The sequence below is a fragment of the Agelaius phoeniceus genome, chromosome 4, assembly GCF_051311805.1.
Source record: "Agelaius phoeniceus isolate bAgePho1 chromosome 4, bAgePho1.hap1, whole genome shotgun sequence".
Taxonomy (NCBI): Eukaryota; Metazoa; Chordata; class Aves; order Passeriformes; family Icteridae; genus Agelaius; species Agelaius phoeniceus.
In genome coordinates this window covers 25,645,237-25,673,231 of record NC_135268.1, presented here as the reverse complement: position 1 = coordinate 25,673,231, position 27,995 = coordinate 25,645,237, and the positions used below count along the sequence as shown (strand labels likewise).

General features: G+C 40.0%; 1 protein-coding gene across 6 annotated transcripts; it reads left to right on the top strand.

Annotated features, from left to right (window-relative positions):
• Positions 1-27,898, top strand: UBA6 (ubiquitin like modifier activating enzyme 6). 6 transcript variants are annotated; one of them, XM_077177139.1, is made up of 34 exons: positions 1-138; positions 343-426; positions 2,715-2,777; positions 3,653-3,747; positions 4,595-4,623; positions 5,413-5,507; positions 6,001-6,112; positions 7,203-7,283; positions 7,817-7,939; positions 9,978-10,101; positions 11,313-11,416; positions 11,858-11,920; positions 12,387-12,463; positions 13,100-13,166; positions 13,568-13,711; positions 14,411-14,478; positions 14,743-14,821; positions 15,012-15,092; positions 15,448-15,525; positions 16,775-16,956; positions 17,311-17,416; positions 18,140-18,229; positions 18,339-18,419; positions 19,017-19,145; positions 19,968-20,019; positions 20,147-20,210; positions 21,046-21,115; positions 21,750-21,821; positions 22,520-22,637; positions 23,589-23,782; positions 24,909-25,036; positions 25,831-25,918; positions 26,289-26,383; positions 27,613-27,898. In XM_077177139.1, the coding sequence occupies exons 3-34, from the start codon at positions 2,737-2,739 to the stop codon at positions 27,746-27,748; spliced, it is 3,066 nt and encodes a 1,021-aa protein (XP_077033254.1). In that variant the 5' UTR covers positions 1-138; positions 343-426; positions 2,715-2,736; the 3' UTR covers positions 27,749-27,898. The 6 variants fall into 6 exon arrangements, with proteins under 6 accessions (XP_077033254.1, XP_077033253.1, XP_054489441.1 ...); XM_077177138.1 differs by having other exon boundaries at positions 343-517; XM_077177140.1 differs by having other exon boundaries at positions 7-138; positions 387-426.
• The last annotated feature ends 97 nt before the right edge of the window (positions 27,899-27,995 follow it).

Sequence of the window (27,995 nt, the reverse complement as noted above, 5' to 3'; positions counted from 1 at the left end):
CGGCCCGGCCCCTCATGTCGGCGCAGGCGGGGAAGTGCCGCGGCACCGGCGCTGCCGCTTCCCACCCCTTTCCTGCCTCTTCCCCCGCTGCCGCCGGCTGCGCTTGGGCCTGGATCGCCACGCCAGGGCCGCCGCGGGGTGAGGAGAGCGGGCGGCGGCGGGGCCGGGGCCGCGGGGGCGGGCGGGCGGCAGTGCCCAGCGCCGCGGGAGCGTCCCGGGAGCGGCGAGTGCAGGCTGCCGCCGCCAGGCTCTGCTGCGGTCGGGGCGGTTCTGAGGCAGCCCGTGGGCTCTGCCGGGGCTCCCCGCTGCAGATCCGAGGTGCCGGTGTTCCCGCATTGGCAGGAACTGGGTTTGAGCCTCCTCTGTCTCTCCCGCCGACTGAACAGGGAGCCTGCATCGCCTGGGATCAGCCGCTGGAAGCTCCGGGTAGGTGGGATGAGTCCAGGCCTCCTCCGTGCCATCCCGGCGTGCTGAACAGCGAGTAGTGAACGCTGCTTCAGCCTGCGCTGACTCGGAGGTGAGAGCACTGTGAAACCAGCACACCGCTACAGATCCTGTGCCTTTGCTGCTCTTCAGAGCATCTCAGTCCGTCCTGGTAACGTGTAGCTTCTCGGTTTGTCCCTGGGCTATGTCGTGCAACCAGCTGAGGCTTTAAAAAATGAAGAACATTACTTAAACAGTTAAATACAAGGCTGACATTAAAACTGAGTGTTGGCTTTTAAAAGGAAACAGACAAGTGTGTAAATGTTAAGCCTCTGGTAAGAACTAGGACATAATGTTAAAATTACTTTTTTACATGCATTTCTTTGAAACAGATTCAATACCGGTGGAACAAAAGTGAGAAATAACTTGGATGCAGAAATACATTAACCGAGTTTGTGCTATAGTCGCTTGACCACAGTGTCACTAAATCCTTGTGGAAGGAGGTGTTTTGCCCTGCCTGATGGGTGCACTGGCAGCATCTCAGTGCTGTAAATATGACTGTAGGAGGAGAATGGGGAAATGAAAAGTATATTAAAAGAGCCACTGTCAAATGAGTCCGTGTGAAACAGGTGGCTGAGTTCCTCTTGCCAGTTGATCACACGTCCTAGTTGTTTACAAAAGACTGTTTGGGAGGGCATAGAGGTTGAGATGTTAGCAACCACAGCAGTGGAAGCTGAGCATTTTTATCCAGGCATGGATCACCTTCCCCATTTTAGTATTGCAATCCTTATATGTTGTGTAGTCCCAGAGTGCCAGTGCTGTTTGTGGAGGCTGGTTGAGGAGCAGAACAGCTCTGGTCTGAGATGGCTTGCTTTGAAGGGCATCTCCAGTCTGGTGTCTCAGGCAGTGGCTGAAATGAAGGCCCTTATTTAAGCAGGGACTGAAGCACCAGTGACTGTAAGGTGTGGTGTGTTGCACTCTGCCTGGAGACCTGGCTCTAGTAAAATGGTCATTGCTTGTCTTCAGCCCGTGTGGTGTCAAGGGCATGGGAGCTGCTCTGAAGTGGCTGGTGGTGTGGGCTGTGGTGGAGCTGCCTCATGCTGAGTGCTTGCTGAAGTGCAGGAGTTAATATCCACGTGGTGGAGGAGCTTTGTGGATGAGATTTGTGGCCTGTGTCCAATGTAACTCTGTCCCTTGCAGTGCTATTTCAGCACTTTCTAAAAACCAAAAGGATGAATTTTGGGTCAGAATGTTGCAGTCTCCACATAGTGACAGACTGCAGGTACCATACTTCTGAAATGTTAAAATGTTTGCCAGAGTCACCTGAACAGTGAATAGGAATTATATTTTGGGCAGGTTTGGAAGCTATTTTAGAGTATATCTGTGCTCTCCAAAAAAATGTCCTTAGTATGTCTGGGCCCTTACTTTTCAGTCTCAGGAAAGAGGGTTGTCAGCTATTGTGTAGTTTCCAAGGCAGTTTGTAGAAAGCTGAAATGAGATATGTGACCCAGAACATCAGTTCCTATCACTACTACAAAAGTACACAGAGGGTCTATTTTGGTCATACCGTGTTTGGGGGCAGTCACCTGCCAGGTTCAGGAAGCACCAGTTCCCAACGTGCATAAGTAAGAAACAAGGTCCTAGGGGCAGCTTGATCCTAATCCTGGTGCTTAGTTATCACCAACTTAACAATGAGAACATCCTTGTTAATGGCCAAAGGCCTTAATAGCAAAGATTATGTGTTTTCTTACAGTCCTATCAAACTGTCTAACTGCATGTTTTAATTGAATGTTGCAGTAATTCAGATCTTTGGGTGTTGGTTTCTTCAGTTAGCTGAAACACTTGTTTCTTAAGGGTTTTGAATTAACATAGAAATAATGCAGCATAAATGCCTATTTCTAGCCATTCAGTGATCTTCTATCTTCTTTTCAAAAAAACTCACTGATCAGATGGATGCAAGTTGATCAGCTTGGAGCTCTTAATGTAAAAAGTAGTTGTTCTTTCAGTAAATCTAACTGTGACAAATATAATAAGTAAGTGTTGCATTTCCTCAGTGGGGAAATTAATGTCGGTTTGTATTTTGAAAGTATTTATTGGAGATTTGTGGGTTTTTTTCTTCTGGCTGGTGTGTGTTTTCCTTATCCATGTGCTGTGATGTTCTGATTCCTGTGTAACATCAGTTTTTTATTTTTCAGTTCCTTTAATGAAGAACTGAGTGGGACAGGGAGGGGGTGCCAGCTGGGAAATTGCATCTGGCATAACCAGTTCATTTCTTTTTGTATCCCTTCTAGTGTAAACAGATCACATTGAATCATGGCAGCAGACTCTATGGAAATTGATGATGCTTTGTATAGGTAAGATTGATTTTTAACCATTGTTCCTGACTTTTCAGGAGCACTTACATTTACATGCAGTAATGTTACAATTTCATTCATCCCTCAGCCTTTGCTGTGCTTCTCTGTCTTCATCATCAATATCTGTTACCCTTCAGACCTCAGGGTGTTGGATTTGAGGGTTTTTTGTAGATTAAAAAAAATATTTATTTTGGTTTAATTTTGTTTTAATTTGTTAGCTGGGAATGTATTGAGATCACTTGGCATGGTAATTGTTCAGGAAGTCTCTACTGGGACAAATGATATCCCTGTAAAAGCATGGTGGGATGAAAGTCTTCTTTCTATATCAAAAAAAAAAAAAAAAGAAATGATTATATGCAGAACAAATAAGGCTTCTTTTTAATTCAGTGCAATACTCCTGGTGTTGTGTCACTTTACTTTTTGGTAGTAGCCTCATGAAAGTTGTTCTTTTCCTTGATGAAAAAGGTGATGATTAGAATGGTATAAGTTTAATTTTACAGATGGATGTTAGGACTCTCCCAGATTTCAGGATCTGACTACAAAAGCTGTGTCACCCTCTGTTCTGAAGATTTCTGACAACAGAGAAATTCTTTTGTATGCATGTGTCTTCAATAGTTAATTCCAAAAGTTTTGTTTATCCTGAAGAAGTTTTGCACTGATTTAAAATTATAACTTTATTTATTTTCTCTAAAACCTGCCACTGACAAGGTCTGACTAAATGCATTTCACTGTATGCATTGTGAGTGCAAATCTTATATTTGATTGACAAAAATTTCAATTTTGAAGAAGTTTTTTAATGACTGGGAATTCCTGACTTGCTTGAATATGCTCTTGACTTTGTATCTTGTTTTGATCTGAATTTGTCTTTGCTGTAGTCGCCAGAGGTATGTTCTTGGAGACACAGCAATGCAGAAGATGGCTCAGTCCCACGTGTTCCTGAGTGGTATAGGTGGCCTTGGGGTGGAGATTGGTAAGTTAGGTAGCATTTGTCTAAAAAGACAAGTGTGTGTAAACATACTGTCCCAGAATACTAGTAAACCTTAAATTTAAATATAATAAGCATGTCTGAACTGTCTGAGTGAATTTATGTGTGCATGATGCATATTACTAACATTGCAGATGCAGGAAAGATCCTGGATTAAGTTCTCATTTTACTAGAACAACATTTCAAATTTTACTTTGAAATGTGCTTCCATGAGCTAGATTGCTGTACCCAAATCTCGTGTCCTGAGTGAAGGTTTAGGATAGGTAGTCCAAGTTTACTTTTTTTACTTTTAGGCATCAGTATCAATGAATGTATTGTGGGAATAGCTGTAGCCCAGATTTTTCCCATGTATGAAATGGGAGAGTGTGTGGGGAGAACAGTGGTGTTTGGTGAAAATGCATAACTGCCCTGATACAAGAGACTCCTTAACAATTTCCCTTACTCCTCATGAGCAAAATGATCTTGTTTTGGCTGGTTCATGCCTGGGGTGTTACTCCTTCAGTTGCCTCTAGTGGTTCCCTGCACCAGATGCCAGAACAGTTATGGGGTTTTGCAGTTTGTTGTCAGTACTATCTCTGTAATCACAATTGTGGGATGAACAGCTGACAAATGACAAATGCAGAGAGTCTTTTTAACCTTGCTTATGTTATTTTGCTTTCTGGGGTGCTGTAGAATTCTTGAACCAAATGTAAAAGAGAAAAAACCCTTAAGCTATGAAGTTCTTAACAACGAAATACTGTTATTGTCCACCTGAATAACTATCTAATTACACATTTGCAAGTAACCTGCAATAATCCCTCTCTTTGTTTTTGCTTTGTTCTTATTTTTTCAGCCAAAAACATCATTCTGGCTGGGGTAAAGGTATGTAAAACAATTCTGTTGTTGGGTATTCTTGGGTAAGCATGAGAAAAAGGCAAAACACTACACACTAATCTAAAGTTTCTGAATCTGTTTCTCAGTAGAAGGGTTGCAAAACATGTGAGAACCTAGGGGTGAAAACTTTCAATAATTTGGAAGTTCAGTGGTACTGTTAGACTCTCACGTTAATGTACGCTGTGCTCTGAAATATCTTATAAAATATTTTAGCCAGCTGCTGATTAGATACTGAATCCTTTTGTACAAAGTGGCTTCTCGTAAATGGAGTGGGCCAAACTCAAAACCCAAACTATTCAAAATATGTTATCTTATTTTGTCATCCATGAGAATCCTTTTGTATAGACATTAGAATGGTTGGGTGTTTTAATCCAACAACTGTTTTTGTGCTCCTGGGATTAATTTTATTAGCGAGAAGCCTTTTAAAACTCTTCTTTCCAAGAGAAAAAAATCAAATGAGTCCATTAATTTTCAGATCACAATTGCCCCTGTATCACAGTCTGGCAAAAATCACCCTTGATATTTAAATGCTGTCTGTTATCACTGCAAACTGGGAGGAAAATGTTGAATGAAGTGCATGTTGCAGATGTCTTTTGCTCTCTCAAACAGTAAGAGTTTTCTTGGGAAAGTGGTTGGAAGAGCTTGTTCTTATCTGTGCTACGACTGAATCTTCTGCAGTGTTAGTCCTTCAACATTTTATGGGGCTTAATCCATCCTTTTGGGTGCTGTGACCTTGTATATTTCTTCCAGCAAATGCTTTTTGACAAACTTTCTTAGGCTCTTACAGTTCATGACACCAAGCACTGCACAAAATGGGATTTGGGGATCAACTTCTTCATCCATGAAGATGATGTTACCAGTCAAAGGAACAGGTTAGTGAAGTCTTTGGAGTGAGAGCCTGATGGTCTCATCAGCATCAAAAATAGCAGTTTGTTGTCCAAGAGCTGGTAGTACTTATCAAACACCTATTAAACCCTTTCTCTGGAGTTGCTGGCTGTGAGTACAGTGCCAAGGTAGATATTACAGGAAGTCTAGACTTGGGACTGAGGTTCTGAGTCACAAGTGTCACTGCTTGTTATGCAAATTTGATAGTGGGGGCCAACATGCATTTCTTCCTTGGGCTTTCTCAGCCACTGTACAAGACTGGATAACAGCCATGACAGCAGACAATCCTTGAGTCCTGTGGGATATTGGACACAGCAGTTTTCCTCAGACCTGCTAGGAATTGAGGTGTAAATAAATGGGTTGTTGTTATTGCCAGGAGACATTGTGAGGATCTCTTGTAAGCCATGTGTAGTATGAAATTCTATATTGAAAATACAGTTTCGTAGATAACTAAAAAATTGAAAATTGTTTTTCTTTCAGGGCTGAGGCCACACTTCCTCGTATTGCAGAACTCAATCCATATGTCCATGTAGCAGCATCAACTGTGCCACTAGATGAAACCACAGATCTGTCTTTCCTAAAGCACTACCAGGTGTGTCACTCTTAAGGCAGTTGTATGTGTATTCATGTATTTTGTTCAGAGCATACAACTTGGATTTTTTATGTAAGTAAATAGAATAAAGAACTTCAAAGTATATGTTGAGATGGTGTAAATAAAACAGTAGGTCTTGTATTTAGACTGTTGAAGTGTTGTGCCTATTTTGTTCAAGACTGAAACAGTGGGTTTGTGTTCCCACCACTTTCTTAGTACACTTACTATGGAATTTGCTATGACAATAAATAGCTAAGTGGGGTTGCTGTACAATTTTTTTTCTTTGAAGGTGAAACTGTGACCTTTGCAGCTACATAGCACAGATGTTCTACATATATTCTGTGGGCTGTATTCCAGGCAGCAGAAGCTCAGTCTGTATATTTAGACGATTCATGTATGTATGTATGTAATGAAATGTAAGTGCCTCTGTGGTGGAGTGAGGGCACTTGCAGTTGTTCAGTCAGCTGTCTCCTGCCTGTGTGCATGGCTCAGTCTGAGAGCCACACCTTTACTGTGTGGCTGACATACAAGCACACCAAGTTTCTGAATGTCCCAGCTACAGCAGGCAGTGTAACTGAATGGGTTGCAGTGCACGTGCCTTGAACCCAATACTGTCCTAGATATTAAAGGAATGTGTGTAGAAATTCTGTGTCTGCAATTTTATGACCACAAATACTGGAAGCCTGTGCAGACTTCTTGGTGTGCACTGATGAGTATTATTTATGTTTGTTTGCTAGCTTTAATCCTAAAATTCAAAATCTACATTTTTGCTGAGATTATCCATAACTGTTTTGGTAAATATTTTAATTGGGTATTGAATTCCACAGCTGCAGTCAAAAAAAAAAAAACCCAAAAACCCAAACAAACAATAACCTGAGAATTTGCTGCTCCTGTTCTTACTCATTCTGTTTCTAGAACTTGTGGGGAGGAAACCAATCTGCTTTAATGAAAAAACTTCCTAAAGACTGCTTTCTCTTAAGGATAGGAGTCAGGACCCTTAAGTAGCTTAGTCTAGGTACTTAGGTTTCCCATAGCCTGAAGAGACTGATTGCTTTCAGTGTCTTAGAAGTATTTCTGTTCTTGTTCACAGTGTGTCATACTGACTGAAGTAAGTCTGTTGCTGCAGAAGAAGATTAATGACTTCTGTCATGCTCAGCAGCCACCTATTAAGGTAATAGAAAAAATGCAACACATGAATAATCTGTACAGTGGGCATTCTGGACCTCCAGGGTGTTCTTTCCAAAAATGGAGAAAGCTGGTTATGAGGTGTATAATTCAATGCAGATGGCATGTTGATGCAGCAGCAGGAGTTCTGGGAATACAGTGCTGCTACTGGTATTATCTGGATACCAGCACAGGTAACCACAGCTTGGTCCTTAATTTAAAAGCAATCATGTTAAAGAATTATTTTTCACTGTTAACTCAGAATGGTACTGAAGGATGTGCTGAGGCTGAGTGTAAGAGAAGCAGAGATGACAGCATTTCACTGTGTAGTGGTGTTACTCCTGCCTTGTGAATGGGCTCAGAAATGCTCCCGCAGTTCAAGGTCTATTGTCAGTGCTGTGCTGTGTAGTGTGGCCTGAGGACACGGCAGGTTTCCACTGTAGAATCAAACCTGCTGGCTTTAACAGCTCCAGTGTGAGGCATCATATCTTTGGCTTGTGCTGTTCTAGGGATACTCATGATGTTTATTTTCTCTTGTAGTTCATCAGTGCCGATGTGTATGGAGTATGTTCACGTTTGTTTTGTGACTTTGGTGACGAATTTGAAGTGCTGGATACAACAGGAGAGGAACCAAAGGAGATCTTCATTTCAAATATAACACAAGTAAGGGATAAAAGTCATTGTGTTGCTTTAACTGTGTTTGAAAGGACTCATTGTTGGCTCCTTGAAAAGGAGAGTGTCAGAGTGCTTCACTTGAGCAGCCTGCTAAGCAATTTAAAATTGGTGCTATAGGAGAAGCAAAGTTGCTTTGGTTACTTTGTTCTTATCCTCACCTCCTGGTTGTTACTTACTATGCAACACACAATAATGATTTTTTTGATTGGAGAGAGAGCAGGAGAAAGAAATGAGGGGATATAGAAAGAAATGGATGTAATTTTGGTGTGGGAATAGGGTAATGCTTCTTGCAAGGAAGCGTGAAAATAGGCATGAAAAGAGCCCTTTTTTTAAGAAACTTCAGCACTTACAGGCAAGCTAATGGAATAATCAAGGGAACTGAAAGCATATTTTGAAAATAAATTTAAAGGTTTATTTTAACCTACCAAAGCAGAGGCAATGAGAAGGGGATATTATTGCTAGTACTTCCAGTGCAGAATGTAAGGGTGTCCATTTAATTTTGTATTATTGTTCTATAAAAGGAAATTACTTTAGGTCCTTTTTGCAGTTCTGGAAGTCCAGACAGTAAGCTTACTCATCCAGCAGCAAGTCTTTTGTCCTATCTCCAGTCTAGATATAAAATAACCAATCTAGGAGGGGTTGTACAGCAAGTTGGGTTTGGTCTGAATTAAAGTTTATGATATGATGATTATGTTCCTTGGTGCCTTTAAAAGGGAATGGATGATTTGACTGTTCTCAGTAATTACATAAGGAGTATGTAGTGGGATAGAATATAAGAAAATAAAGATAGTGTAGAAAGTAATCTTACCCCTAAGGAGTTGCACCTGGGCCAATTATCAAAGATTAGGAACAGGCCTGACTGTAACAGGCAAGAAACACCAAGAAGGTATGGAACTTTTGTGATAGGAGACAACAGTATGGAACCCCTGCAATAAGATGACAACAGGAGTATGTAGCTGAGTTTCGTGGCTTTTGCTGGTTACCTGCCAAGTCAAGGAATGAATATATATTTGTATATATGCCTTGTGTTTAATAATCTAATACTTGACTTTAGTTGTATCTTCTTCCACTCTGATGTGTAAAACTGATGAGAATTAAAACTCAGTGCCGTCAAGTGCCTCTTCTTAGTCCCATAAATTGGGTCAAGGTGGCACTGGTGTCCCTAAATCAGAGGAGAATTTTCTCCAGTCAACTCCTTTGCCATTGTTCATTCTCCACAGAGAATGCAGTCCACTGTAATGAAGTTCTGTGCTACTTAACTGGAATCTTTCTTGTACTGGAGACTCAGGAAGGGATGAGAGGAGACTTTACAGGCCAGGCTTGCTTGCAAATCCACCAGGTTACAGCCTGAGGTGCAGCACAAGGTCTTGATGAGCTGTGTTCAGACTGCAGTGAGGTCTCTGTGTGCGTGGCAGGTTGGCATCACATCCTGGAACAGGATGAGATGTTGTCTGAGATTCCTGCAGCTGTAAGCTTGTCTGTGACCTGCTGAAGCTGTGCCTCTCCTGTATGCTGTCCAGCTTTTTAAGCTTCCAAACATTCAAGACTGAGTTTGGATGTCCTTTCTAAGGATATCAGACAGAAAGGAAGCATGGAGTAATAAGCACCATTTACAAGACTTTATTTTTTTAATGCCTCTGAAAATTTCTTAGAACATGGGGAATATTTTTAGTTTGGAAAAGGGGGATAAATCTGCTACTGTTTTAGAACATAACAATGGATTTAACTCCTGAGAGCTAGCAAATGCAGTTTGTTAACATACTGAGAAGTGAAAACAGTAGTGAAAACGAAGTGAAAATGAGAGTGAAAATGAGAAAGTTTGTGTTGTAAAAACACTGTTAAATTGAAACTCGTAGGACACTCTGAAAAAGTTGCCATAGGTAACTCTCTTGCTGTGACAGAAATGAGGTATTAAAAGTATTAGAGATTGCAGTTTCAGTAGACAAAAAGCTGTGTGTCTGCAATGCAATGTTACCCTTATGCACGAGAGACTTTCCTCCTTGCTGACTGCCATTTTTTATTTCAGTCAAATCCTGGTATTGTCACTTGCCTTGAAAATCATCCACACAGGCTTGAAACAGGACAGTTCTTAACCTTTCGGGAAGTTAATGGAATGTCATGCTTGAATGGATCCACACACCAAATAACAGGTAAACTGCTGCTGGCTCATTTGCAAGGTACTTATTTTCTGGCCTGATTTAGCCACTGCAGTGTTAGTTACCAAAGTCAGAGGAGTGCTGGGTTTTTGCACCAAAAATTGCTTTTTGGTGCAAAGATCTTCTTGGTGTTGATGGTATTTAGTAAAGTCTACCTGAAGTCATCTTGCTACTTGAGGAGGCAATGGAATGGCTCAGCTCAAACTGTGGAATCTAGTTAGCAGCCTCTGAGCTGACCATCCTTTGTCTGCTGATGAAACTGATTTGGTATTTGGAGGGTCCCATAATGCCTGTGCTTCTGTCATGGTTTTGGATGCCACTTAGTCTGTCACTGCTTGCCTTGTAGCTTTTTTGGGTGACAATTTAAGTGTACAGGGATGCATTGCAATGTTCTAAGAATGCTTTAAAAATTATTTTCATGATTTACATCTACCCTGCTTTGTTCTACTTCATGCATGTCTCAAAGCATTCTACTTGGTTCCTTTTGGATGCTGGGGAATTTTTCAGTTCCCAGATCTGAATGTCTGTTTGTTTGGAGCAGAAGAGAGAGCAAGTGGGTGGGAGTTGTTTGTTTTTAACTGTCTTGTGGTCTGAGACAAAAACCAGCACCCTTGAAACATGTGCTTGAATGTGTTTCCTCTGGGCCCTTGCATTTTGCTAGAACTGATGCTGCAGTCAGTTCATTCCTCTATTCATTGCTTAGCTTTTGGTTTTAGTTTCACACGAATTAACAATTTTTCTGTCTTTTTGCCTTGCCTGAATGATGCTTCCCATCTATGAGGGGAAAGATGTGACAAAATGCTCCAGCTGCCTTTTTTGATTACCTCTAGTTCTCATCACAGGGCTAAAGTCCTACTCAGAGCAGTTAATACTGGACACCTCTGTGCACATTCTAAAGAAAATTACATGTGATTTCATTTTTGTAAAAGAGCTGTGGTCATCAGAATTCTTGTTAATTCTGCTGCCACTTAAAAAAGCTCATTTCATAACAGATCATGTGAAACTAATGCTTTGTCCCTCTGCCAGTTTCTGGGTTAATCCTGTTAGAAGGATCAACTGTGCTTATGCTTTCAAAATAAGGTTGCCCACTGCAAATTGCAGCATTAAAAGAAAGGACAGGCAAACCCCCCCCAACTGTACACAGAACTGTAGTGTCCAATGACACTTAGAATTATCTGTCACTGTTTATTGTCTTCTCTTTTCAGTGGTGTCACCTTACTCCTTCAGCATTGGTGATACATCAGAGATGGAGCCTTACCTGCATGGAGGCATAGCTGTGCAAGTGAAGACACCCAAGATGTGTTACTTTGTAAGTGTGTGCTTGACAGAACTGGCTTCTCAGGCATTAATGCTCTGAGCACTGGAAGCAGAGTTCAGCATGTAAATGTTTCCTAGAATTATAGAATGTCCTTTGTTTGGAAGGGACCCACATGGATCATGGACTCCAGCTCCTGGCTGTGCACAGGACAGCCCCAAAAATCACACCTGTTCAAAGATGAGTCTTGCCACTAGGATGACTCATTCCTCTGACTATTTTTGAAACATTCCTCTGACTATTTTTAATAGAACTTGCAGTAGATAATTATTTTTAGCATCTAGTATGGTATGAATAATGAAAGGAGCAATGGCAGTGCTAGTCAGAAAGGATATGTATTTCCTAATCTCTGTAGGAAGAGTATTGTTTTGTCAGGTAGCAGTGGCTGTGGTATTCTTAAGTGGTGTGTTGTTGTCATGAATTCTGCTTTTCCAGGAACAGCTGGAGAAGCAGATAACAAACCCATTATGCCTTGTTCCGGATTTTAGCAAGCCTGAGGTAATTAGCATGTGGGGACTTGGGCATAAGTGCTCTAATAGTAAAAATACATGAATTGTAATCTGTAACTTTGTTTAACATAATATAATTTCTACTTTTTGCCCTTAATGCTGGGTTTTGTTATTGATGCTTGGCAAAATGCAATACATTATAATGTCTGGTTAAAAGAAGATTACTGCACTTTCCAATTTCAGCTCTAAAGTCTTTTGGGGACTCTTCAGTTGGATTTAGTTGAAATGGGTGCTGAATGTGTGTAAAGGGCGTTGCATTACTGAGCAACACTTTTTTAAAAACATTAATAAAATGTACTTCAAATTCACTTTTTAAGGCCATTTTAAAACTTTTTTGAGTGTTGTACTTAAGAGACAAGATATGAAATGGTAACAGAAGAGTTCAAATATTTGTTTTTGTTTACTTCATTTCTTCCTAGTTTGTAACTGATCAACAGCTGTTTTTGTCTTAACAGGCACCTTTGCAGATTCATGTTGCCATGCTTGCCTTGAACCACTTCCAGGAGAACTTTGGTCGTGGACCAAACATTGGGTAAAGCAGCAGTTCTGTGTTTGCCAAGCCTTGAACCAGACAGGTCTCTCCTTTTGGTGTAGTTCCTGGGTGGCTGTGCAGCACGGTGCCTCCCCTGTCTGGTACCTGATAGACCATGTAGAAATGGAAAGATGAAAAATGTGACCTGATGTGTGTCTGGGTGTCTAACAAGGCTTTCTCAATATAGCAATGACACTCTCTGGGCCCAGGCAGACAGGAGATACTTCTGGAGGGAGGCCTTCTCTGTTCTAGTTTTTTCACACTGTGGGACTGATATGGAAAAGTTGTTTCAGTGATCCTGAATGGATTTAAAAAACCTGAATGATTTGGGTTTAATTTTCAGTGTTTTTCATTCAGCTGTAGTTCTTGATGTGTGTAATTTTGAGTTAAATGAGACAAAATTACTTAAAAAGTATAAATCTTAAGACTGTACTTGCACATGGGCTTTTCCACTGAGACTCCTGTTCTTGAGTAAACCCTAACATTTAGAAGTACATCTTGAATACCTACTGTTAAGGATAATGTGAGATTCTAGACTTCCTACTGTCTCCATTGCTTTTTTCTGCCATTGATTGTGTTTCTAGAAGAACTCTGGAATGTTTAAGTCATCATTATTGTTTTTACCTTGGTGTCTAGATGCCTTCAAGATGCTGAGGAAATGCTGAAAATAGCCATTTCTATAAGTGAAACACTGGAAAACAAAGTGAGTAAGGAACCATTATCATTATGACTCACTTTTTAATGTGCTTATTTACTAGCCTAAAAGCCATGCTTTAGTTGTTGGTCCTTGTTCTGGCCTTTGAATCCATCTTTGGATAAATCAGCTAGCTTTTTGAAGGCCATGTGAGGAAACAGAATGGGATTTCAGCAGAGGTTCAGCTGAATGTTGATCTAACCTGAAGACTGATCCTGTGGTGATGTGAATCCAGTTTTTAGACAAATGTATGTGACAAATATAGGATATATGGTGGATCTGTCTTGACTGGAAACATTTTGCTAGTCAGAGTGAAATAATCTGTCTTTTAGTGAAGAAGAATGGTCTGTGAAACTGTCACTGACTTGTTCACTGAGGGGGCAAACCTGTTCCTGTGTCTTACTTTTCAGCCTCAGGTGAATGGAGATGTGGTGAAATGGTTGTCTAGAACTGCTCAGGGATTTCTACCTCCTTTGGCTGCAGCAGTGGGTGGTGTTGCTAGCCAGGAAGTCCTGAAAGCAGTAACAGGAAAATTTTCTCCATTGCAGCAGTGGGTAAGGCTGTCTTGGTTTTTGGATGGTTATTTTGACATCTTATGAATGGATCATTGTGTGATTATGATTATGATTATTAATTTATGATCAGAGTAACCTGAACAACTTCCATGACATGGAACTAAAAAAAAAATAAATTTGAGACTATATTTAGAAGAAGTAGTGCTTTTATGAGTACAATAAAATTACAGCCAGTTTTAGTTAAAGTTTTTGTATTTGGGGTTCAGATAGCACATTGTTTTTCCACACTAGCAACAAGAACCTTGGCTTGTCACTGCATGGATGCAAAGGTGTGATATAGTGCAGATACCAGCTTAAGCTACTGTACATAAGATCAGGGCTTTCAGACTCTCAGGATAAATGTCAGAGTACAGTTGGATTAGAAAATGTCACAATCTTCAGAGTTACCTATGGAGGGGTAACATGCCTTCAGAAGTAAAAAACTTGCAGCTCACCTGTTTGAGTGAATGTTTTTTCCCCTCTGTGTCCAAATGCTTTTTCCTGTTCACTAAAATTGTGAAGTGAACTGTAGGGTACCAGATACTGTGTAGTCTTCCAATAAAAACTTAGTGCTCTTACATTTCCAGACTCTGTTGTTCATACAAAGTAATTAATTTTTAAATTTTTAAATTAAAATAACATGAATGTTTTTCACAGGTTTTTAGTAGATTTTTTTTTCTTTTTTCATTTTTTTTACAGCTATATATAGATGTTTTAGACATTGTAACACCTCTAGAGAAGGTGGGCTCTGAGGAGTTTCTCCCACGGTAAATATAACTACAAACTGCTGGCTTATGTACTGTTCACATCTGAGTCTCAAGCAGGCACAGATGTCTTTTAAAGTTAATTCAGTGCTGTGTGCTGGAGGGACAAGTTGGGGGTTAAGAATGTGTGTCCTATTTTAGCATGGAAAGGAATTATACTCTGTCTGACTTTGTTAGTTCATGTCAAAGTGTAGTTTGGCATCAATGGTACCACCATGATAAATAGCAGCTTGAAGTCTCCTGTTTTTGTCTCCTGTGCCTACGTAGGGGAGATAGATATGATGCCTTGAGGGCTTGTATTGGAGACTCTCTGTGCCAGAAGCTCCATGATTTGAATGTGTTCTTGGTGAGTATGACTGACACTGTTACACTGTTTGCAAATGCTTTGTTGGTACAGCTAATGCCCACTGTCCCCAAAATACACGAGGGCAGCTCTGTGATGTGTCACTGCAGAATAAATGGTCCAGAATTGGAATGGATTTGTCTTTGTGGTTTCCACTTAACATTTCTGATTCTAAAAATGTAATGTTCTTTAGGTTGGCTGTGGAGCCATAGGCTGTGAAATGCTAAAAAACTTTGCACTTCTTGGTGTTGGTACTGGGCAAGACAAAGGATTGGTAAGTTAACCTTACTTCTTATTAGAAGTAGTGTGACAGGGATGAGTTAAATAATTAGACTACTAAAATTGTTAAAAGCTTAAGTCTTACTTCAGGTTGATGTCTGTGCAGAGAATACAGTGGCCTTGGCATACAAGGGTGTGCAATTAGAAGGAGAAAACACTTGAGCAGTCTTGCTGTATTTTGATTTTAAAACAAAATGTAGTCAGTCAGTGTAAGCAGAGCTTTGGCCACAGTGGATGCCAATAACAGTGTTTTGTTTTGACAAGTGTTTATAGAAGTTTCATCAAGATCATTGCTCAGTGTTGCACTTAAATTGTAACTTCAGCTGTTGCTTTTGCCCCTTCTGACTTAGGTTACAATTACAGATCCAGATTTGATAGAGAAATCCAACCTGAACAGGCAGTTTCTTTTTCGACCTCATCACATACAGGTAGGCTTTCTTATTTAGTAAATTTTCTGGACTATTGTGTTTCCCTGTCCTATGTCCATACACAGAGCTGAACTTGTGAGTGTCTGTACTGTCCAGAAAAGACTTAAAGGCTATAATGAAATCTAAGGGTTTTTTTAAACAAGCCTGAAACTCCAATGGCATCCAACTCATCACTAGTGTCAGTTAAGTAAAATTGGTTGTCTAATCTTAATTTGTACTGGTGTTTTTGACTAATGAAATCTCTCAAATTTGACAGTTGGATGAGTACTGTATTGCTTAAGAGCCTGCCATGCGTTACTATGTCAGAAATGCTCTACTGTGCCATTGAAATTTGGGGAAAATAAAACAACAAAAAAATAGAGAGTGCTGGCAGAAGTGTTTTTAATAGAGCTCAGTAGTGCTGCTGCTGATGGAATGTGACCAAAGTTGGTGTCTTTTGACTTAAATTAGCTTTCACTAAGCTAGTAAATGGTTTTGAAAAAGCCCAACATGTACATTCAGTAAATGCATAACAGAGAAGCTGTTAATTCCTTAGAAGCAGAGAGAACATCCCAGTACTTGCAAACATAGCACAAAATAATAAAGGTGGCTTAGATCATGACAGCAGTGTGGAAAAAGGCTTCCCCTGCCCAAAACCTAACAGTTGAATTTTCTGCCTCCTGTTTATGTGTAGCAAATCTGAGAACAGATTGCACTTGGGATGGATAGCTAAATGGAAGGTGAACCCTGCAAGCTTTTAGAAGCCACAGGCTTGAGTGCTGATCTTCAGATAATTGTGGTATGGCTAAAAGTGTGGAGTAGGTCAAGAACTCTATTTCAGTTTAGCTTCTGAAATTGGTTTTGTGTGGAATGCCTTGCAGTAATGTGATTATTCACAGGTGCTTGATGTCTGTGCTGCATAGACAGAGTTACTGATGGGTTTATCCTCAGACAGTCATAAGCTGCTCCCTTCTTTTGAAGAAATTCCTATGAGTGGCAGCACGTTGCATCAGTTTTTTACTTGATAAACCATTTAAGCACTTCTACCACCACGTCCTCTCTGAAACACTAAATAAAACAAAAAATAAAACTAGATCAATAAGGTATTTATCAGTGAGGGAGGTATATGAATAAAACCATCGTTACTGTGTGTTTTGCATACTAACATTTCTATCAGTGAATTTTGTCTGATCAGTAAATGAAGTTGCTGTTTTTGTGTCCCTGATGTTCTTTATCTGCATATTGCTGATATCTGTATTTATGCTTTCAGAAACCTAAGAGCTATACTGCAGCAGAAGCAACTCTGAACATCAATCCTTACATAAAGATTGATTCAGATATCAATAAAGTTTGTCCAGCGACTGAGAACACTTACAGTGATGAATTCTACACCAAGCAAGACGTGATTGTGACTGCTTTGGACAATGTTGAAGCCAGGAGATACATTGATAGGTAGGGGGTGGAAGGGAAGCCAGGGCAACTGTTAACTTCTGATGATGGTGAGGATACTCCGTCAGTTTTAAGGTTATTAAAGCATAAAAATATGCATTTAAATTTAAAAGTGGAGATATTGACATTTACAAATCATTTCTAATGCTCATAATCCACACATTTTGAGATATAGGGTATCTTGATCTAACCTGAATAATTCTTATTTAATCTCTTTTTTTTTCTCTGAGTTTGGTGTAAGCTTTCCACTCTTGTGAAAGTGCCTAGAGACAATTCTAGTTGCACTCCAGTAATGTTTGCAAGGCAAGAATGTAGAGATTGTTCTGTACTCTGATAGTCTGTGTCTTTCCATGTCAGTCGTTGTGTAGCAAACCTGCGTCCTCTTATAGACTCTGGAACTATGGGAACAAAAGGACACACAGAAGTTATCGTGCCCCATCTGACAGAGTCCTACAATAGTCATGTAAGTCATTCAAGACTATCGCTCACCTTCTGTAGCTTGTCCCATGATGCCCTCTGATTCTTTGATCATTTTTGTGTCTTTCTAAAATAAGTGGCCTATTTGAGCTGCTGCAGAACAGTACTGTTAGGAAATAATTGCTTCCTTTGTCTCTGAAGAAAAACTCAGAGGAAATAAAATTTGAGCATTTCTTTACTAGCATACATAATAGTTCTGTTTGAGTGGGAGAGGGGAAAATGAACCTTCAGGCTCTATTGCTGATAGACACTACCTGCAGTATCCCTGTATTTTAAGTTCTTGTGGAGAAATCTCACTGGTTGAGAACACCATGAAATAGGGCCATGTGGACACAGAGACAGGATTTTGAGCATCCTAGTTGTCTTGTTAGGATCCATAAAGAAGTCTTTCTGGCTTTGAGTGACAGGGCATGAAAAACTTTCATGTTGAAAGTGTACATGAATGCCAGCTCCACATCTTGGAAAACCTGTCTGGCAATTTTGCCTGTTGTTTATGTTTCAAAGTTCAGTTTTGCTTTCCAGTGTTGAGTTTAGATTATTCCTCATAAAGAAGAATTGACAATACTAGCTAGCGCTGATAAAACAGATTTCTAAGCATAAAAAGCCACCTTGTATTTTGTAACAGCAGAGTTTTTAACTTATGTAGTGTACAAATTCTTGGTGCAATTATTAGCAATTAACTTGGGTAAGCAACTCTCTTTAATTACAGCGGGATCCACCAGAGGAAGAAATACCTTTCTGCACCTTGAAGTCTTTCCCAGCTGCTATTGAGCATACGATTCAGTGGGCAAGAGATAAGGTAATGAATTAACCCTTCTGGCATTCAGCACAGCTCCATGTGTGTTTGGAAGGGTGGGCATCTGATACTCTTCTTGCATAATGCCATATTTGTTCTTTTTATTTTACAGTTTGAAAGTTCATTTTCTCACAAGCCTTCATTGTTTAACAAATTCTGGCAAACCTATCCGTCGGCAGAAGAAGTTTTACAGGTAAGGGAATGTTGCCATGGTAAAATAGAGAGTTTAAACTGCTGCTTTATGGATTTTGTTTCTATTTAAGGCCAGTGAGATTACAGTTAGTTTCTGAGTTTTTTCAGAAAACCTGAAGACTTACTTGGCCAAGTCATTAGTTGATCATATGAACAGTAGTTCTGGTGTGTCTCATAATTAAAAGTTTCTCCAGCTCATGGGCTCTGTACATGATGTAGAAACCACCACAAAGACTGAGACACTGCTAATGTGTGATTAGTGTGTGTCACACTGATGTGTAACTAGCTTGGAAAAATGAAAGTAAGACTGAGTTTGAAGTGAGTTCAAGTAATAATAAATTAGATTGGAATTGTTTACTGTCTTTTTATTTTGAGTCTGTAATGGCCTGTGGTCCAAAGGGCTGGGAAGTAAATGGGGAAAAACCCCAGTGGAGAGGCGCAGGATATAAAGGATAATATTTCATGAAGTGAACCTCTGTTTCCTCTTGCTTGTGGATTACTAAAACCATATTTATTGCTTGACTGGACTGGATTAAAAGGAATCTTGTCTGTTTAACATTTCCATGTTTGTTTAACATTTCCATGTTTCTTTCTCTAGCGAATAAAATCAGGAGAGAGCTTGGAAGGTTGTTTTCATGTTATTAAAACTCTCAGTAGAAGACCCCGAAGTTGGACTCAGTGTGTAGAACTAGCAAGAGTAAAATTTGAAAAGTATTTTAGCCATAAGGTAGGTAAGACCTGTAAATGGGGTAGTATGATGAGGATTTTAGAAAACTTCGTGGCTCTAATAACAAGGTGTCCAAGTCTTCGCACTCACTTCCATCCCTTCATAAATAACAAACTATACTTGAAACCTAAAAATGCTGCGTCCCTTTCTTCTCTAGCACTTCTAGGTCTGGTTTATTAACTCACTCTTAGTACTCTGTTCAGTAGTCTCCATGCAGTTTTCTTGGCATTTTTCCATTGTTTTCCAAAGTATCAGGATTTTCAGATGTCTTTTATTAGGCAGTGGGTTTTTGTTTCTCACATTGAACTCCTGTTACTGAACTCACCTTTGTAACCCTGATTTTCTCAAAGATTTTTCTGAAATAAGAGCCAGTTGTTCTGATAGTCTGATCCACAGTGTTGCTTAAAGTATGTGTGTAATTTTGTAGGAAAAATGGGATTGGGATGTTGTGGATTAATAAACGTTCCTGTGCATACAGAATCTCTGGTGGTAGTTCTCACATTGAGAAAATATTGCATTCCGAGTTGTGAATCCATATGCTAGAATCCTAAAGTGACAATAAGGTGGGGGAGAATGCTTTGCTTCTTGGATTAAATACCTTCCTTGAGCTTTGTACAGATGAGGTGACATTGTCATCTCTGTTCTGTGAATGAAATGGGCAAGCACTGTGTAGTAGTACTTGTCTTTAAGCTGTCCATCTTGACAAAGGTGTTTGATGATTTTCCTAACTCTTTAAATTACTTCAGCTAGTCAGGCTTGATTTAGTATGGTCATGTCAATCTATGTGACAAATTACTAAAGCCTCTCTGGCTTTTCCTCTAGGCTCTTCAGCTGCTTCATTCATTTCCCCTTGATACACGATTAAAAGATGGAAGTAAGTACAAATGCCCCTTTATGCCTGTTGGCATATGCCAACATGTGTTGGCATATTCATGGCATATGTCATGCTGTTGCTGCTCCTGGTTCCTTGGGATTTCATCTTAAGTCTGTTTCCCTACCAGGTTTGTTTTGGCAATCACCAAAGAGGCCTCCTTTCCCAGTGAAGTTTGAATTTAATGATCCTTTGTAAGTATGGTACTGTTCCAGATGCATTGTATAGCATCCTATAAATCCCACGTTATAGAAGTGCTTTATAGCCCTGGAAGTTGGACTGGAATCAATAACTGTTAGTGCACAGTCTTATCCTGTGGCAGATTTGGTGAGCTGCCAAATACTTTCACTGCAGATAATTTAACTTTCACTGATATGGGATTGGAGGGTGCTGTTCTGACAACATCTAATGTGAAATGGCTTAGAACAGCCCATTTCATGTCCTATATGGCTGCAGAATTACTGAGTTGTTGCTGTCACACCTCCCTGCCCCCACTGTCCACATCATAAAATGCAGGATGTGCCAAATGACCTAGTGAAGGGACTACTTCTCTTGTTCATTTCAATTTGGGTCTGATCTAGATGGCTTGGGTATTACAGATAATTTTAAAAATGGATGTGGTTGATGGATTAAAAAGCTTTTATGTGCTGTATATCTACAATTGCTTTGAGAAACTGGATCACCGTTTTTGGTTTGAGTGAAAACTGACATCATGGTAAATATCAAAGTAATTCTGAGGTTAAGCTTTTTATCATATTCATGTCATATGAGCATTTGTAATTGTTTGCTTGACTGCAAAGGATAAGGAGACATAGTTTTCATTTACTCTTCACTCATCAAAATTTTTCATCAAAGTTGTTTTGGGGACAACTTCTGAGTCACTCAAAATGTGCTGTTTTGTACTGTGTACACTGGAGGATGGAAATCCTGTTTCTCAGTATGTTTCTTCAAGATCTTGAACTGATTGCAAACCTTTGGGCAACTGAAGTAGAAGAAACAACCAACCAAAAATAATTCTTTTTTCTTTAGGCACTATGGTTTCATCGTGAGCACAGCAAAGCTCTTTGCAACAGTGTACTGTGTTCCTTTCACAGAAAAGGTAATCCAGACTCTAACAGTGTTCCCTTAACTTAACCTGGTGTTCAGTTTGGGCCTATGTCCAGCTGCCAGTTCTTTTCAAGGGCTGATTAAAGTGATTCTTATAGTAATCTGTCCTTCAGCACTGTCTGTTTGGCAGATGCTTACACTTCCTTTATTTAAATATCCCTAACCTGGAGAAGAAATGAGTAGTGTAATGGATATTTTCAGTAAGCACTGAACTTAGTAATTATTATTTTGATGCAATATAACAACTGAACTAAATGAAAATCTCTTTAAGGCTTTTAAAAAAAATTTAGTGTGTTACGTATGCTATGGAGGTTTTATTTTTTACTGCTTACCACCTCTGCATTGCTTATCTTTTTTCTTGTTTGTTTTTTAATTGGACCTTCCTGTAAGAGGGGTTTGCACTTCTGTTCAGTTTTTAAGTGCTAGATACTTCACACTGCTCTGGTTTGCTGTGGCAAATGAATTCTCACTTGGTGTTCTAATGATGATGTTTAGCTGAAAGCTGAGTATCTGTGAGACTTTTTGGGTCTAGTATTCTTTGAAATTTTATTGTATTTACAGTCTTTTTGTGGGGGCCTTTTGGAGTTGATGTGAATTTAAATTGTTTTTCTTCAAAACTATAACAGGACTTGTCAGAGGAAACCATTTTGGGGATTATTTCATCTGTGAAGGTACCAGAGTTTAGACCTTCAAACAAAGTAAGTATAATATTTAATTTAAAGAAAAAAATAAAGTATTCCACAAACAGTGTCCCACATCTCCAACTACTGCATTGATGCTAATGAGAAATAAATACAAATTATAATGTGTTCTGGGGAAATAAGTGTGTTAAGGTTAGAGGGAGCCTCTGAAGAACACCTAGTTCAATCCTCTTGCTTAAACAGGGGCTGCTAGAGCAAGTCATTAAGGACTGTGTCCCACTGGGTTATGAATATCTCTGAGAATAGAGACTCCACAGTCTCTCTCTCTGTTGGTGTTCAGCCATCCTCACAATTTTTCTGGGATGCTTTTGTGTGTTTCTTTTCCTTTGAAGTATGTTTGTGTGTTTCTTAGGGAACTTTATGTGCTTCAGTTTGTGCCCTTGTGCTGTCGCTGGGCACACTGTGCTGTCTGTACTTCCCCCCTGTGAGATACTTGTACACATTGATAGGATCCCACTGACCCTTTTATTCTCCACTCTGAACCATCACAGCTCTCTCAGCTTCTTCTTGTATGAGAGATGCTCCTGTCCTTTAATGTTCTTAGAAGCTCTTGGCTGGACTTGGTCCAGTAAATCCATGTCTCTCTTGAGATGGGGAGGAAGACCTGCAAGGAAGACAGGAAATTTAGTATGCTTGACAGCTGCACTGTATGAAGTTCATGTATTTTATTACTCAAGCACTGCGCACACTTGCAGGTTGTACAGACTGATGAAACTGCGAGAAAACCAGATCATATTCCTGTCAGCAGTGAGGATGAAAGAAATGCTATTTTCCAGCTGGAGAAGTCTATACTATCCAATGAAGCTCTGGAAAGTGAGTAGTGCAAACCAGTGTCATAGTTTAGTAATATCCTGCATTTGCCACTAGTGACATTCACATCTTTGGATGAAGCAGTTCTGGAATTCTGCAAGAAGTAGAGCTGATATCTAAAGCTTTCTGAAGTGCCATGCAGATACCTGTCCTGTTGCTTGACATTACCATATGGTTCTGTATTTCTGAGATTCATGGAAGTTTTAGGCTTTCTGTTACGCTTGCTTGTAATTGCGACACTGATGACAGGGAGCAGGCAGCAGTGAGGAGGAAGGGTGCTGGCTGGATCCCACATGGACTGCAAATTATTTGGGCATGAGAAGGCTGACTGTCACTACTTAGAGTTCTCAGTCTGAAATGATCCTAAATTGTAAAGACGGTTAAGAGTCTTCCTCAGCATCTTCTGGATTTAAAATGAGGATGCTCGCATTCCATTTTGTGCCTGGACGCACAAAGAGGCCACTAGGCAACAACTACATGCAAGCTCTTTTAGCCCATGAATTCAGGAGAAAGATCAGCTTATTCTTAACTCATCCCAGAGTCAGGGATGACACTCATGATGGAGTGTCAACCCAAAACTCTGATTTCAATGCTACTGAGTCTATATTTTGAAATTTTTGCAGCTAAACTAAGCTTTAAAAGGGAATTCTCTCAGGATGGAGCTTTAGTGAGGTGAGGTGTATGAGAAACATCCATAGGGATGTTCAAAATCTGTTCTTAGTGGTGCAAGGAAAGTAAAATTATAGAGCTCTGTTGATGTTTATTTCATTATTCACTTTTAGCAAGTGGTATTGAGAGGGGCATTTCCTAGCACAGGAAAACAAGTAAGGCACCAAGCTCAAGGATGTGAAATGTTTAATTTGTTAAGGTTCTAGTCCCTTTAAATTATGTTTAGGACATCTTCAGTTTTCTAATAATAATTTTTTTGCTCTTTTATATTTTTTTAATGAGCAGCTGACTTGCAAATGAAGCCCATCTCCTTCGAGAAAGATGATGATAGTAATGGGCACATAGATTTCGTAACAGCAGCGTCGAACCTGCGAGCCAAGATGTACAACATCGAGCCAGCTGATCGGTTCAAAACAAAGCGCATTGCTGGGAAGATTATTCCTGCCATTGCAACAGCTACTGCTGCAGTATCAGGGCTGGTAAGATTGATTTTTAAAATGCGTATTTCTTTCTCTTACTGTTTCTTGCCTTTCTCTTACTGTTTCTTGCTGTTGTCTGGGTATTGATTACTGCTACCCTGACAGAGGCTCATTTAAAGAAATGGATTTATTTCTCATGTACCAATAGCAAAGGTCATGCTTGATGCTAGGTGTGGTTGTTGAGGAATGCATGTAGTGCAGGCAGCTTAGTGTGGAGCTGCAGTGCCAGCCGAGCTGCTCCGTGAGGGAGCCTCAGGCAAGAGGTCATGAACTGCTGACCCTTTGCACAACAAAAGGCACAGGGACCTGTGGCCTAGCCAGGTGACCAGACACTCAGGGACACAGCAGGAGCTGAGGACTGAGCTGGAATACACTGGACTGTCGAGCACAGAGACTGTAAGGGCACAAAAGCCCAGATAGTCCTTTGTTCAGGGCCCCTTCTCCAAGGCGCCAGCTTGAATTGTTATTCTGTTGCTACATCATGATGAAATTACTCAAAGAACCCAGAAGTCTGAGACTCTGCTAAGAAAAACCCAGGGTCCAGCCAGCAAGGAAACCTTGTCTGGCTGTGAGAGTGGGATAAATTGCAAGACAGTGATTGAGAAGGTGCCCACTGTGAAGGGGATTTAGTCCCAGCAGTGAAAATCTTTGGTGGTGTGAGTGTGGCTGCTGGAGGGGCTCTTGAATGGTCAAAAAGGAAGTTTCCTTAACATGGTGAGCCTTTGGTGCTTTTATTTTTTATTTGCAGCACAGAAAGGTGGGTTGGAATTCTGCATTTTGGTTTGTTTTTGGCCATTAGTACTAACTTTCATTAGAATGCTGCTGCCAAGAGTGGAAAGGATCTGTTCTGTAGTAGTTTGTGTTCCTGCATCTCAACAGAACCTCATGCTTTGTGGAGATTGCATGAACCAAACAATTTTGGAAGAGTACTGCATTAAGAACAGTTAAATATTTCCCTTGGCTGCAACAGAATTTATTTATGTGGCATAGTGGGTTGCATTTCCATGTTATTTACTCTGCTGATTGGACAAATCTCATTAACAACTTCCTTGGTAGTTGCTGGTCTCTTAACTATACTAGAGTTGATAACACTAAAACCTAATAAGTAAATTCTAATTTACTGCAGGTTGCACTGGAACTCATCAAAGTTGTGGGTGGCTACCCAGCTGATGCATACAAGAACTGTTTTCTGAACCTAGCCATTCCCATAATGGTCTTTACAGAAACTGCTGAAGTAAGAAGAACGGAAATCAGGTAGGAAGGACAATGGCAGAAGGGCAAGGACAGTATTTGGAAATATACTAATTGATGCTTAGAACTTGCTGAACCATTCCAACAAGTGAGAAGTTTGAATAGTTACTAAATCCAGATATCCACACTAAGGCCTTATGTGCTCACATAGCAGAGCTATGATGGAACCACAGCTTGTGGCCATACTCCAGTTAAGCATTCTAGATATCCAAGGGTATTTTTTTGTTGTTTAAACTTGGAAAATGATGAATTGTTTCATGCTTGCTATCAAACTCTGCTATCCACTTCCTGTGTACTGCTAGAGGTGTAAGTGATCCTTGTAATACTGCCAAAGGTGTCCCATAAAGCAGTGCCAAAGAATTTCCTGTTTGGAAAATGCAGCCCATATTCATCTGTCCTAATTAAAAAAAAATAGTGGGTTTAAAGGCTTAGTTTGTTTTTCAGGGGAAGCTGTTAATTGTGAGATTTTAAAAATCTAGAGAAGGTAGATGTGTGGCATTGTTCTTAGGAAACATCCCGGACACGCTTTTGCATCTTGTTCAATACAAGAGCTATTTTTTAGTAGGTCTGAAAACTCAGCAACTTCATTGTCAGATACCACATTTACTTAGAGGTCTTACTGTGTCTTGTGCTTAGCAAGGTCAGGGGGCTGGAGAAATGGCAGGAGAGAGGGAAGTGATTTTTGCTCAAGATTAAACAGCACATCAACAAGAAGACGTGGCAGTTCTCCAGTACACTTTTAAAGGGAATGACTGAGTTCACATTCTAAAGTAACAACCTTTCACTTTTTAAAACAGAAATGGGATATCATTTACCATCTGGGACAGGTGGACAATTTATGGGAAAGAGGATTTTACTCTGTTGGACTTCATAAATGCTGTCAGAGTAAGTTATCTACTGTCCTGGGTCAATACAAGACGAGAGGAAAGGAGTTTCTTGTTGAAATTGTTGTTGAATTGTGTTTTGTTTTCTTTTTTAGTTCTATCAAGTTACTGTTCAAACCAGAATAATTTTAATAATAACTTATGTCAATGGGAATGTCTCTAAATAAAGGCATTCAAGCCTGTTTTCAAATTCCTTGTTAATTCAGTTGGCTCAAATATATCTTAATAAAACTTTCTATCAGCATCCATGCATTAGCAGGTTTTCTGGTTTGGATCCTATGGATTTGAATAATCAGCTGTAGTATCTAGGCAGCAGTAGTATCTGGGCAGCTGTTCTAATCTTTTAACGAGTTTTAATTTGTAAATTCCAGGAGAAATATGGAATTGAACCAACTATGGTTGTACAAGGAGTCAAGATGCTCTATGTTCCTGTGATGCCAGGCCACATTAAAAGATTAAAGTTGACGTAAGTATAACCGGAAAATGGATTTAGGGATGCAAGTGTACATACAAATTATGTTCATTGCTTGTATCAAAGGAAGTGTGTCAGACAGCAGTATTTTCTCTCAAAGTGGTTTCTAGCCATTAATATTTGGGAAGAAAAAAGAGAATTTCTTACTTTTTGTAAAAGAAAAAAGAGAGAGTGAGTTAACTTCTATGCTTAGAAAAGGAGACTTGCAAAATGCTGCTTTAACTGTTGAATACCAGAATGAGAGAGCTAAAGAAGTCTCACAGTAATTTCTGGAGGGGAAAGAATGTACCATGGTTCAAGCAGGACAAGACCACTAGAACGTTTTGAAACTGGCTTAAAACTAATGCTGATATTTAGTAACTAAGCTCTGAAGGAATAGTGCATTGCTTGTAGTTTGAGATTTCTGTAAGTCTGTCCAGTTAGAGTAATTGCTTGAGATTCTACATCAATTCAGCCCTTTTAAGAATGATGACATTCAAAAAGGCTCTGCTTTGCTGCTTACAGACAGAAATTTGAGGTATTTCACCCTGGCATTTTGGTAGGATGTGAAGGCAGGGCATTGGGGTTTGACTGAAGGCCTTTGAAAAATAACAGCCAGATCTCAGGCAGGTTTAGTTCTGCCTTACCTGTGGATTTAACTACTTTAGCTCAAAATCTGTACCTTACAGCTCCTGTGAAGTGTGTGGTAGTCAGTGCTCACATGCTTTCCTGAAGCAAGTGGATGCACTGATCAGTACTGATTTGAAGGCCTGACAGTAGGTATCAGGCAGAGAGGTAGGAGCGAGCTACTTCAAACTCCTGGGGAGAGAAGAGCTGCCAAGCTGTGGAGTGCCTGGCATACTAAGATGAGAATTTACAGCCTGTCTCCAAAAACGTTGCTTATATGCTTTCTCTTACAGCTGTATAAATAATTTTGAATGAGTGGGGTATGTAATGAAGTCACAGTCATATAGTATGAAGCTGCCTTCTTGTGAATATCAGGATTTTTTACTACTCTGACACTTTAGTGGGCTGTGTCTGTCAGGAACACTATTTGCTGAAGCTCAGGTGGAGGATCAGCTTTTGTGTGCAATTTAGAGGTGGTGTATTCTCTATTTTAATTTGGTCTGTAGTATGCTGGGCCAGTACACATTGCTGGCAGTGAAATTCCTCCTAGTCTGGCCCTGAATTCCCACTGCCAGTCCTCCTGGTGCATTTTTGAACTGCTCTTCTTTTCTTTATAGGATGCAAAAGCTTGTGAAACCATCAGCTGATAAGAAGTATGTGGATTTGACAGTTTCATTTGCTCCAGAGACTGATGGAGAGGAAGACTTGCCCGGGCCACCAGTGAGATACTACTTTGTTCAGGAAGATAATTGATGGTAGAGACACAAAACTCACTCATGGACCATTTGTTCTGAAAGGAGTGTGCTAATTTTCAGCTATTAAAGATGGTACTATATATTTCTTTTTGGTGAAGCCTTAATTAAATGGTGAAAATCAGTGGCTTTGCACTGAAGACAAACTGGATTTGTTTCTTCTGCTCCTGTATTCTTCAAGCCTGTTTGCTCAAAGGAGGATTGGTCACTCCATGAGATGGAATGTCCAGTACAGTCCTTACCTTAAA